The 11,680-nt window shown below is 49.7% G+C and overlaps 1 protein-coding gene across 1 annotated transcript; it reads right to left on the minus strand.

The window, feature by feature from the left end:
* Window positions 1–737: 737 nt before the first annotated feature.
* WFIKKN1 (WAP, follistatin/kazal, immunoglobulin, kunitz and netrin domain containing 1) lies at window positions 738–11,335 on the minus strand. The gene is made up of 2 exons (XM_083473677.1): window positions 10,315–11,335; window positions 738–2,648 (listed from the first exon to the last, which is right to left on the minus strand). Exons 1-2 carry the CDS (start codon window positions 10,561–10,563, stop codon window positions 1,155–1,157), a joined length of 1,743 nt encoding a protein of 580 aa, XP_083329803.1. The 5' UTR covers window positions 10,564–11,335; the 3' UTR covers window positions 738–1,154.
* Between the last annotated feature and the right edge of the window lie 345 nt (window positions 11,336–11,680).

Below are 11,680 nucleotides of genomic sequence, written 5' to 3' on the forward strand. Positions count from 1 at the left end.
GACAGTTGCCCAGGCAGGGAGACTCCAACAGGACCTGAGAACAAGAGCACGCTCCACTCTTGAGCTTCCAGCATCAGGCAGTCATCAGAAGCATTTTCCCTCCCAGAGTAGAACTAAGAAAGGCTTCTTGCAGACTTTAAGTGGTTGTTTTTCTGTCCATTGCTGCACACAGCTAAATAACCCCAAAGTGATTGTCCAAATAAATGTGGCTCTACATAGGATTGCTTGTGACGGGGAGGCGATTCTGCTTTGGCCAGCACTGCTGTAGACCGACAATATTGCTTTAAGACAGGCTGGGGATCCTTCAGTTCTTTGATGTTGCTGAACTGCAACATCCACCATCCCGAGCCATGCGGAGGGCAATTTCCCCATCCCTGCCTTAAGAACAAGTCCAAAAGTGGAATAGCCACACGAGCACTTCAAATCAATGCCAAAGAGGATCTAATTTCCTCATCCAGCCACATTTGGGACAGGTGGTTGTCACTTTCTGTTTCTCCTTTAGCAATTGTTCTTCCTTCCTTAGGAAGGTCCCTCTCACATTTTGCAAACTCTGCTCCCCACCCGCATCCGGCTACAGTAAGCCTGTTTCTCCCCCTCCCCTTTGCCATTATTTGATGGGAGGCTAGTCCTCATGACCTTTTTCGCTAGTAACGCTGGGCTAAAAGCAGAATTTGCTTTTACAACAGGAAAGAAAGGGGCTGGTAGAGAACAACCTCCAGTGTAGAAGGAACACAGGATTTCCTTTTCGTTATTATTATTATTAATTCCACATAGGCTGGGCTGGAGGGATGTCACAGGCGCAGATAAATTACAGCTCTCTCTCACACACAAAAACAGACAATAGGTAGTTACAAGCAATAATGGAGCTCATTGAAACAGTAGTGATAATAACTGAAAACATCTAAAAATGAGAGGCAGGTCCATGGAGGTGGCATGGAATAAGGATTCGCCCCTCTGCACTCTGGACCCACTTGGAGGCTCATGGGCTTTCCAGGAGCGCCAGATTTGTCCTGCCAGTCTCCAACCCAGTCCTTGCATAGCTGCAGCACAGCACAAGAAAAGGAGAGCAGAGTCTCTTGGGGAAAGGGACGTCAGCCTTCGTCTGCCTTCCCTTCTCTGCCACAGACAAGCAGCAGCTGTCACTGCTGCCCATGCTAGTCCTGGAAGCGGTTGAGAAGTTCGCACGTCTTCTTCTCCAGCAGTTCGTGGATCTTCTTGACCCGCTTATCATTGGCGGCCCGGACGTAGCTGTTGGGGTCGAGGACTGCCATGCCTTCCTGCACCTCGCCCATGATGATGAGGGGCCCGTCCTCAGTGGTCATGTTGGGGCAGGGGCAGTTCCAGTCCATATCTGTCAAGGTCACCTCCAGGTACTTGATGTTGAAGAATTTGAGGCCCATCTTCTCGTCCTTGAGGATGTCATCCAGGGCAAAGCGGGCAATGCCAGAATCCTGGTCCTCGATGATCTCCATCAGCCGTCCCACAATGGCGAAGTCGCTGCGGCAGAGGCTGGGCACCATCTTGCTCTTCAGACGGCAGGCTTTGCACTGCAGCGTCTTGGGGAAAGGGCAGACGTCCTCGCAGCTCTCCTTGCCGTCGAAGTTGTTCTCGTTGCCCTCGCAGCCGCCGTAGATGAAGGAGTGGCACTGCTTCATCAGGTGGTTGTAGGCCCAGCGGGGCTCCCAGTTCTTACAGGGGCCCTGCACGATGGGGAGAGTGCAGAGGTTGACAGCGTTATTGACACAGGCCAGTTGGCACTCTGCGTAGGTGTCGAAGTGATTCTGGTTAGCCCCACAACCACCATAGCGGAAAGTGGTGCACAAGCCTCTCTTGGAGTCAAAATGCCAGCGGACTTGGTAGGCCTCGCATTCCTGCTTGTCAGGCTCCTTCAGGCACTCGCCGGGCGGGAGCTGAGGAGGGCTGGATGCCTTCGGCTCCCCTCTGGAGTGCTCTCTCTTGACAACAGACAGCGGGAAGTCCGCCCGCAGGAGGCCGGCGGAGTTCCTGGCCGTGCAAGTGTAGATCCCGGCGTCCTCCGGCTGGGCGTTGTAGATGACCAGCTGGCCGATGTTGGTCACGACCACATTGCCATACATCTGGTCGGGCCGCATGATGAAGTTTTCCTGGTGGTCGCTCTGCTTCTCCCACGTGATGTCAGGGCGCGGCCGCCCACTCACATCGCAGTGAAAGCTGACCGTGCCCCCCACGTAGACCAACTGGTGGAAGGGGTTGTTGTAGAGGGCCGGAGGTATGGGCAGCTCAGTGCCTGTGCCGGGCGTTGGGTGAGCCGTGGTCTCCATCGGCACCGGGCTGGTGTTGGGCCAGGTGAAAATGTACTTGCACGGCACCACGGCCAGGCTGATGCCCCGGATGCAGGCCTCGGCATCCATGTAGCACTTGTTGTAGTAGGTGAGTCCGTCGGAGGCGCAGGTGAAGTTGGGTTCCTTCTCGCACCTGTCCTTGCACTTGCAGACGGGCTGCCCGTCCCAGATGTCACAGTCCGAGCCCTGTTGCGTACACACAAAGCTCTCGCATGTGGCCTCTTGCACCAGCTCCAGCGAGGAGAGGCTTCCGTCCGCGTAACGGGCTGCCACACAGCTCCGCAGGCCACAGACGTTGGTGCAGCATTTCTCAAAGCCTTCGCAGTCCTGCAGAGGAGGAGGAGGAGCAGAACTTTTAGATTTGAGTGAATCGGCATCGTTTTTTCCACCAAACTAGGTGTGACAGGGCCTTTTCGGTGTTGGTTCCCCAGTTGTGGAATGCCCTCTGTTGTGAGGTGAGCCTGTCTCCACCCATTAACTTTTGGGAAGAATTTTAAAACACACCTGTTCACACAAGCATATCTGGTAGCTGAAGAATACTGTTCCTGGTAATCCTGAGATAAAATAGCTAAATTGGCAGAGCATGAGACTCTAATCTCAGGGTCGTGGGTTTGAGCCCCACGTTGGGCAAAAGATTCCTGCATTGCAGGGGGTTGGACTAGATGACCCTCGTGATTCCTTCCAACTTTACAATAATATGATAGCTGGATGGAAGTATGCTTTTAACTGCTATTGCATTTAGAATGTTTTCAATTGTAAGTTTTAACATTTTAAGAATGTTTCTGCTTTGTTTTTAAGTTGTGTAACTGTTTGCCACCAAGGGCTCCTTAGGGAGGAAGGTGGGGTATGAATTCAAATTCAATAAATAAATAAATATGCATATAGGAAGCTGCCTTATACTGGAGTCCAACTTCAGCCCAACTAGTTCAGACAAGGATTTCAGACAAGGAACTATCCCAGCCCTGCCAGGGATTGAATCTGAGACCTTCTGCATGCAAAGCAGATGCTCTATTACGGAACTGCAGCCATTCTCAAGGCAGTTCCCACTCCACGGAAATAACAAAATATGCAAGAAATGGCATCTCCTATAACAATTAAATCACATTAAAAAATAGTTCACAACCAGAAGTTTAACAACAAAAAACCCTGCTACTATTTGGCAGAGTAATCCTATTATTGGACAGCTGGTGAGTTTTAGCTGGATTTTTGTATTTGGGGGCTGGTTTGACTGGTGGTGGTTTGGCTGGCTTCTTATTAATCAGTTATGTGTGGTTTTGTATCTTACTTTCACTCTGGAAGCCTTTATATTATATATATATATATATATATATATATATATATATATGTGTGTGTGTGTGTGTGTGTGTGTGTGTGTGTGTGTGTGTGTGTGTGCAGTGAGTGCACACTAAGTGCAAAATGAAATCAGCTCCCATTAAAACAGCCTAATTTTAATGTATTTTTAATCTTTGTTGGAAGCCGCCCAGAGTGGCTGGGGAAACCCAGCCAGATGGGCGGGGTACTGTAGCCTTATGAGGCTTTGCCCTCGGGTGGGAAAAATACAAATAATAAATTATTATTATTATTACTACTACTAACAAAAAACAACAATTAACATACAGCTTAAAATCAATAAAACAAACATAAAAAGCAAATAAAACAGATTCAGGGGCTTCATACACGTAAACCAGGGCCCAATTTCATGGGTCAGGAGAAACCTGGGCAAATAAATTAATTCTATGCTGGTGCTGAGGGGACACTTCTGTGGTGGTTTCCAAAACCTTGCTGGCTCACTGCAGCCAGAGTGGTGTTGCGGTGCCTTTTCCTTCTCTAAATTGTGGCCATGATTTTTCTTAACACCCACATTCTGCTTCTCTCGTACAAGTTGTGGTGAATGGGAGGGAATTAGTTACACCAGCTGCAGGACTGGCATACTTGAGGGCCCCTTTGGGGTAACACGAAGGGCAGCAAAGAGGTCTTGCTGATTCTCATTTGCCCCCCAAAGTGCCCTGTTTCCACACATATACACACTACCACGTATACATCCACCCCTGTAGAAGGTCCCAGGTTCGATCCCCAGCACCTCCAGGTTAGGACTGGGAATGTCCCCTGCCTGGAACCCCTGGAGAGCGGCTGCCAGTCAGTGTCAACAGAACTGAGCTGGATGGATTCAATATAAGGCATCTTATTTTGCTTTTGCGGGAAGACCATAGTAGCTCAGTCATAGCTCAACATCTGCTTTGCATGCGGAAGGTCCCAGGTTCAAATTCTGGCCTCTCCCAAGTGCTGCTGGGGGAGATCCTTGCCTGAAAGGCTGAAGAGCCGCTGCCAGCCAATGTAGAGATTACCGAACTAAATGGACCAATGGGCCTGATTCAGTATAAGGCAGCTTCTGAGGGTTTTCTGTGGGTGTGCCAGTGATGTTAAGTGCCATTCTGTGGGGGAGCCTCCCTCTGTTGGCAGAGCAGCAGTTAAGCAGCATCTATTGGCCCCTCAGCTGACATTCATCTTACTTTAGGATTGCGGCCTAAACCACAAACCCCTTGAAACAAGCAAGGAAGGAAAGGGCCTTGATGGAGTAATCCTCCGCACACAAGGGGGATTAAAAAAATTTGAATATGGAGGCCCCTTCAGTTCCCAACTCCTACCAACCTTTTAACACCTCAGTGAGAACTGGAGCAGGTTCAGGGATGAATCATTTGGCTCGAAGGAAGGGAAGTCTGTGGTCCAGAGAATGCCACCCATCTCCGGATGAGGCAGCATGGCCTGTCTAGGGCTGTCAGCACCTCCCTCTGGCATCCCATTGAAGCAAAAAAGGGAGACAGAGAGAGCTCAGGAGAGGCTCAGACAGGAGAAGCATCTCCTGGTGAACTCCCAGCTTTTGCGGAAAGGGCCTTTTTCTTTTTTTAACCTCGTGAATCAACTAATGTGTGAGGGAGAACAAAATGGATGCCCCGGTAGCAGGCCGCTTCACCTGCGCTCTGCCCCTGTGTCTAAATACATAGCTGCCTGTGTAAGGCCCCATCTCCTCGGTGCAATTACAGCAGCAGCATAACCACCTTAAACAGCCATGACTGTTTAAAAGTCATGTTTGAAAATCAGTGATACTGATTTAAGCACATAGTGCAGACGGGGCCTACGGGCCTCCTCTGGGTTGTGACCTAGCAGAAGCAGCATCCCAAAGTCTTCCTATATGCTTATATATGCTTCTGTCAAGCAACCTGCCTCTAATACACACATCTACAGTGCAGGCTGGTCCATAAGGGTGAATGTGGCCCATCAAGCTGAGCTTGCCTGCAGCCACCTGCCTGCATTCTTATTGCAACCAGTCCTGGGAGCTGTCCTGCCTGTCATCTTCCTCTTCCTTCCTGAGTCTCAGTGTTGTCACTGTAGAACTTAACAGGGAGGAGGGGGAGGGGGAGGAGGAGGAGGAGGAGGAGGAAGATGGGGACAAAACCAGAATTAGTGGCTCTGCTTGTAGTTTAATTCAGTTGGCTCTGGCTCCATTAACCCTTCAGTTCCCTTAACCAGGCCTGGTCAGTGGAGGACCTTGGAACCTCAAATTCCAGTGGTGCCTTGTGCAATGCCAAAATCTGCCCCTTTGCCTCCTGTTGCATTTCATAGTTGCGGCACCTGCCCCAGAAGATCTGCACCCAGTGCAACTGAACCAGTCGCACTCCCCTAGATCTGGCTTTGGCCTGGGGAACCTGTGGCCCTCAAGGTGTTGTCAGAATCCATCTCCCATCATCCCAGACCATTGGTCACGTTGGTCATGCTGGGCTGATGGGAGGTGTCGTTCAACAACGTTTGGAGGAGCACAAGCCCCAACCATGCTCTAAGCTGTGAGGTACAATTTTACCTCTGAGGTACTTGTGCTCTCAACCGGGGGGTGGGGGAGGGGGGTGGCATTGCTGCTTCCTTATCACGTATGAAGTTGCTTGACTGAAATTGACCCTGACTGGGGTGGGGATGGGGGAACCAGTTTACCACTTTGAGCAAAAAATATTTTTTGGATGGTCTCTCACACAAGGGAGTGAGAGGAAGGGAGGGATTAATTGGAAAGAATTTTTCAACTCCTTTCCCAGACAAAAACAAGGTAGCACAGCCACGATTTGACAAAGCTGATTGATTGATTTCTATAATGCTTAATATATTAAAAATATTTCTAAGCAGTTTATAGAAAACTGAAGCAACAACAGACAACTTAATCAAAATATTACAAAAAATAAACAGCTGCATATAAAAATTAATAGAAAGTTACTAATATATTTTAAAAATCAGTATCGGTTCATTTTCCTTCTGACACGCCCTCCCTCTCAGCCTCCAGGTTCTCACCCGAGGTCCAAACAAACTCTCAGAACATCCACAAAAGTATTACAGGGTGAAGAGTTCCTGGAAACAGCAGACATCACCCTAGTCTCTCACTCTAGACTTGCTTTCTGTAGGCAGGTGGGTGGCACCTTCTCTGGCTACCCACAACTGTGTCCCATTCAATTGTACTCTCCACACCCAGTTCCAGGTACAGCAGGTTTGCTGAGTTTCCCAGGAGGTCCAAAGGTGGGGAAGAGAGTCCTCCCTCCACTGACAGCTCTTTCTTCACCCTCTGTCCTCTCTTTCTCCTCCTCCAGTTGCCATCACATATGCAAATATATAAATTTCCAGTTATGTGGGGGACTGATAAGAGAGATGGATGGCAAAAGCAGAGGATGGGGCTTAACCAAGTATTTGAGGGTGGGTGTTAAAGCCAGAGTCAGGGAGGATCCTATTCTGGTTTCCTAGCAACCGCTTGCACCTCCCCAGGAAGGAAGGACCACTTCACACAAGAAAGACTTTCCTACATGGAAACATATTGTGTGTTGTTTCCTATGTGATGGTTTATACTGTGTCATATTAGGAGTGGGGAGATGTGGGTTCAAATCCTCACTCAGCTGACTGGGTGACCATTGAGTCTCTCTCTCTCTCTCTCTCTCTCTCTCTCTCTCTCTCTCTGTCTAGTCTCCCTCACAGGATTGTTGTGAGGATAAAGGGGGGGGGGGAGCAAGAAAGCATGTGTGCTGCCTTGAGCTCCTTAACGGTTTCAAATTTAATAATGAAAATGATGACGATGCATGGGATATCCTATTTTTAAAAGACATCTGAAGGCAGCCCTGTTCAGGGAAGTTTTTAATATTTAACGCTGTATTGTTTTTAATACTTGATTGGGAGCCGCCCAGAGTGGCTGGAGAAACTCAGCCAGATGGGCGGGGTATAAATAATAAATTAATAATAATAATAATAATAATAATTATTATTATTATTATTATTATTATTATTATTATTATTATATAGGGGCTTCCACTCCCTCAGCAGCAATGCCCATTCCCATCTGTCAGTGGCGACTGCACCATTAGCATGAATGGGTACTGCTCCATTAGGGTGAACAGCGAACTGCCTCACCAACCTATGTCTGCCCACCCAACTTGCCTGCCTTCTTTGAATCAGATAATTGTAGAGTTGGAAGGGGCCCTGAGGGTCATCTAGTCCAACCCCCTTCAATGCAAGAATCTCAACAAAAGCATCCATGACAAATGGCCATCTAACTTCCACTTAACAACCTCAGAGGAAGGAGAGTCCACTCCACTATCAAACTGCTCTTACTGTCAGAAAGTTCTTCCTGATGTTTAGTCAGAATCTCCTTCCTTGTAACTTGAAGCCATTTGTTCATGTCCCTCCAGGGCAGGACAAAACAGGCTTGCTCCATCTTCCATGTGGCAGCCCTTAAGATACTGGCTACCATATCTCCTCTCAGTTGGCCCTTTTCCACTGTTCCTCTTACTTAGAACCAATCTAGGGGGTCGTTCTGCCTATCAGCTTCCTGAGTCTCAGCATTGCCCTTGTAAAACTCAGCAGAGGAGAGGATGGGGTGGGGTGGGGTGCATGAGAGAATTATTTGGCACTGCCTGTCATTGGCTCGCGCTCCACCTACCATTCGCCTCTCTGCTCTCTACCCCACCAGTCCCAAGGGGCATTGGCACTATGCCCACCTGTGCTGTACTAACAACACCAGTGACATGTCTACTTGCCACGCCAGCGCCACCTGTCCTGGGGCAATGCAAGTGTGAGAAAGAGCCACAATGTTGGCTTCTTCCACATGTCTCAGGAGTGTGGGAATGAGGCACACTGTAGCAACTTCCACACTTGATGGAGTACCATTAGATACTGCCCTTGGACTGTGTGGTTTACAAAGCAACTTCCTTTTCTCCTTGAGCCACTTGGCTCATTCTGAGCTATGCATATACCTACTATCATGTACGCAGGCACCCACGTACACTGCAGGCTGCATACAGATAAGGTGCAGAAGTTCCCATGACCCTGGCTGTTCACATGGAGGAGGAAAGGGGACAATGTGAACCAGCCTTTCGACTTAGTCCTAATGCTGAGCAAAATGTTACAGTTTCCCAAACTGGAATGTATTCATGCAGACATTCACGAGCATTGGCTCCTCCACTGCCCACCCCCTTGGAAATGCAGCGTTTGCTCAAGGATGACCCAAGATATGATCTCCTTCTTGGAGGTACACCAAAAGCTGCCTTACTCAGACCATGGGTCAATCTAGCTCAGCTTTGTCTAAAACCGGCTCCCATACAGGATAATTTCCCAGCCCAACTTGAAGATGCTGGAGAACTGAACCAGAGTTCTCTGGTGTGCAAATATGTGCCCTGTTACTGAGCCATGAAGGATTAGCACTAGCGAGTTTTCTTGTGCAAATATCATTTGCGCTCATCCGAAGCTCCTACGAGTTTCATTGCACATAAGAGTTCCGTGGTTTATTGTGCCCCATGGGTCAAAACTGTTTCTCTCTCCCATTCTGCCATCCTTAACTGGCAACCAAAAACCTGTCACCACTTCAGGAGTCAGCCACCGTGTACTGCTCCACGGGCACAACATATCGTTAGGTGAAGAGGGGGTACTACTTGCCCCAATGACTTGATTAGACACCCCTATTTCTGTGACCCATCTAGACTAACAGACATCCTGCATCTGAGAATTGTGCATGAGAGAAGGTGCGCAAAAAACACACACACACAAAACCCCAAAACAAATGGAGGGAGAATTGATTACAGCTGCAACTTTTATACATAGGCACATTGATGTTTTGAGTTTTATGCAAAAGAGGGAAGGTGTGTAGATTCTGAAAAGAAATGGAAAAATAATCCTAAAATGATGTAGGCTTATTAGCCTAACAAACTGCACTATCTCTGAAGCATCCAGAGAAGCAAATAAAATAGATCCTTTGAGCACATACAGAGTGCTGAGTAAATGCAGGCACCGTCCCTTTGCCCTTGGTGGCAGAGAGAAGGAACATAGGAAGCTGCTGAATTCTGAGTCAGACCACTGGGTCTATCAAGACCCTCCTGTGTCTCAGATAAGGGTTCTTTCCAGACCTCTTAACAGAAGGTCTTAAAAAACAAAAACGAAAAAACTCGAGGGAAGCCAGATTCTCAGCTGCACCATAAAGTTTATTGAGCATATAAAGCTGCCTGATGCTGTGTCAGGTCATTGGTCAGTCTAGGACAGCACTGTCCACTCTGACTGGCAGTGGTCTCAGCAGAGTTGAGGATGAACGATGCCTATCGGGGACTGTTTTAACTGGAAACGCCAGGCGCTGACCCTCAGACCTTCTGCCTACAAACTAGGGAAGGGCTGTGGCTCAAGGACAGAGCATCTGCTTTGCATGCAGGTGGTCCCAGGTTGAATCCCTAGAGATCCCGAATGCAGGGGAGCCACTCCTGCGCTTTTCAGATGAGGCACCTTCCTAAGCCTCCCTCGGTGACAAACCCTTGAGCGATGCGACCTCCCGGGCTGAGCTATTACTCTTTTGCCATAGAAGGGCATTTCACCCGAGGGGAGCACAGCACCACCCCCTGCTGGTTAGGCCCGGAACTGCGCGCCGAAGCTCTCGCAAAGCGGATGGGCGAGAGAGCGAGCGAGCTCACCTACAGCGTCCCCGACTCACCTGATCGGCCTGGCACTCCCTCTCGCAGGTGCTCTGCGCATCCACCCACAGGTTGGGGTTCAGCTGGTTGGGGCACACCCCTAGGTGGCTCATCCTGATTGGCTGCAGGCTGGCCCCTTCTGCCAGGAGAGACAGCAGAGACAGGATGAGTGAAGGCAGCATGGGGTCGCGAAGGTGCTGCTCTCCTCCGAGCCGTCGCTGGCCGCCCTCTCGCTTCGAGCCCTTCCCGAGGAAAGTCCAAAAAGGCATCCAGCCGCGCCACCAAGCTCCTGCCAGCCACTGCTGCGCCTCCTTCCTTTTTTTGTGTGTGTTCCCCCACCCCCAAAACCCAGGAAGAGTCTTCCACTTTTGCCTTGTGTGATAGACAAAACAATCACATTTGCAAGGAGGCTGCGGCTGGGGGGGGGGGGGAGAGAAAGAGAGTGGGGAGAGGAAGGTGAAGGGAAGGGAGGAGGAGGAAATAGCAAGAAACCAAAGAAAGCTCTTCTTTTTTCCCTCCCCTCCGCTCTTACACCCCCCAGCACACACTCCTCATTTTATCGCCTGTCCTGGACGAGCCAGTGTCCATTCTGCCTTCTGCCACCAGCAGCCAGACACGAGGCCTTCCAAAAAGCAGCATCACTTAAAGCGCAGCCGTCCAGAGGGAAAGGTCCATGTTTCACCAGCAAGTGGGGCTCCCAGTCTCTTCCCTCGAACTTCATCCAGTTGTGGGGTTCGCCCTCCTGATCCTCCTCTTCTTCTCTTCACTCAATGCCTTCTCTTCCAGTTTCTTTTTTTAAATAAAAATAATAAAATCCAGGCCCAGGGGCAAATGGCAAAGTGCTGGATCTTTTGGAGCCAGCAGGCCAGAGGCTAAGGGGAAGAAGGTTCTCTAGGGAAGGAAGATGGCTTGGTGAACAACCTTGGGGAGAGAGAAAGAGAGTGCGAGCACATCAACAGGGAAATTAAGTTCCTGGGTCAGGGAGGAACAGAGTTATAAAGCAGCTCTCCCGGGTGTGTGTCTGGGGTGAGCAGAAAAAGAGAGGCAAGGAGGGGGGTGTAACCGGAATCTCCTCCCCTCTCACCGATGGGCTGGGAGTTTGGAATGGAAAAGCGACTGACCTCAGACGCTAACCCTGTCTGGGTTGATCGACTGGGCAAACACTCGGAGGAGATCAAAGGGGGGTGGGGGGAGAAGAGAGAGAGAGGGAGCTGCAGAGCCTTCCAAAACCGAGAGACAGACACCACCGAGACCCACCAAGTGGGGGGAATTCTTTCAGAATGAGAGAACATCCCAAAGGCCTCTTGGCCACTGGCGGCGATGCTGACCATACCAGGCCTCCAAGGGCCCGGGCAAGCCCAGACCTCTTCCACAGGGCATTTTGGA

This window comes from Podarcis liolepis (assembly GCF_965112155.1).
Source record: "Podarcis liolepis genome assembly, chromosome: 14".
Taxonomy (NCBI): domain Eukaryota; kingdom Metazoa; phylum Chordata; class Lepidosauria; order Squamata; family Lacertidae; genus Podarcis; species Podarcis liolepis.

Coding starts and splice junctions, on each gene's coding strand:
- WFIKKN1 (XM_083473677.1), bottom strand. CDS start 10,563: ATGCCTTTTTGGACTTTCCTCGGGAAGGGCTCGAAGCGAGAGGGCGGC. Junction 2,649..10,314: donor GGGAGTGCCAGGCCGATCAG/GTGAGTCGGGGA, acceptor CCTCCTCTGCAG/GACTGCGAAGGCTTTGAGAA.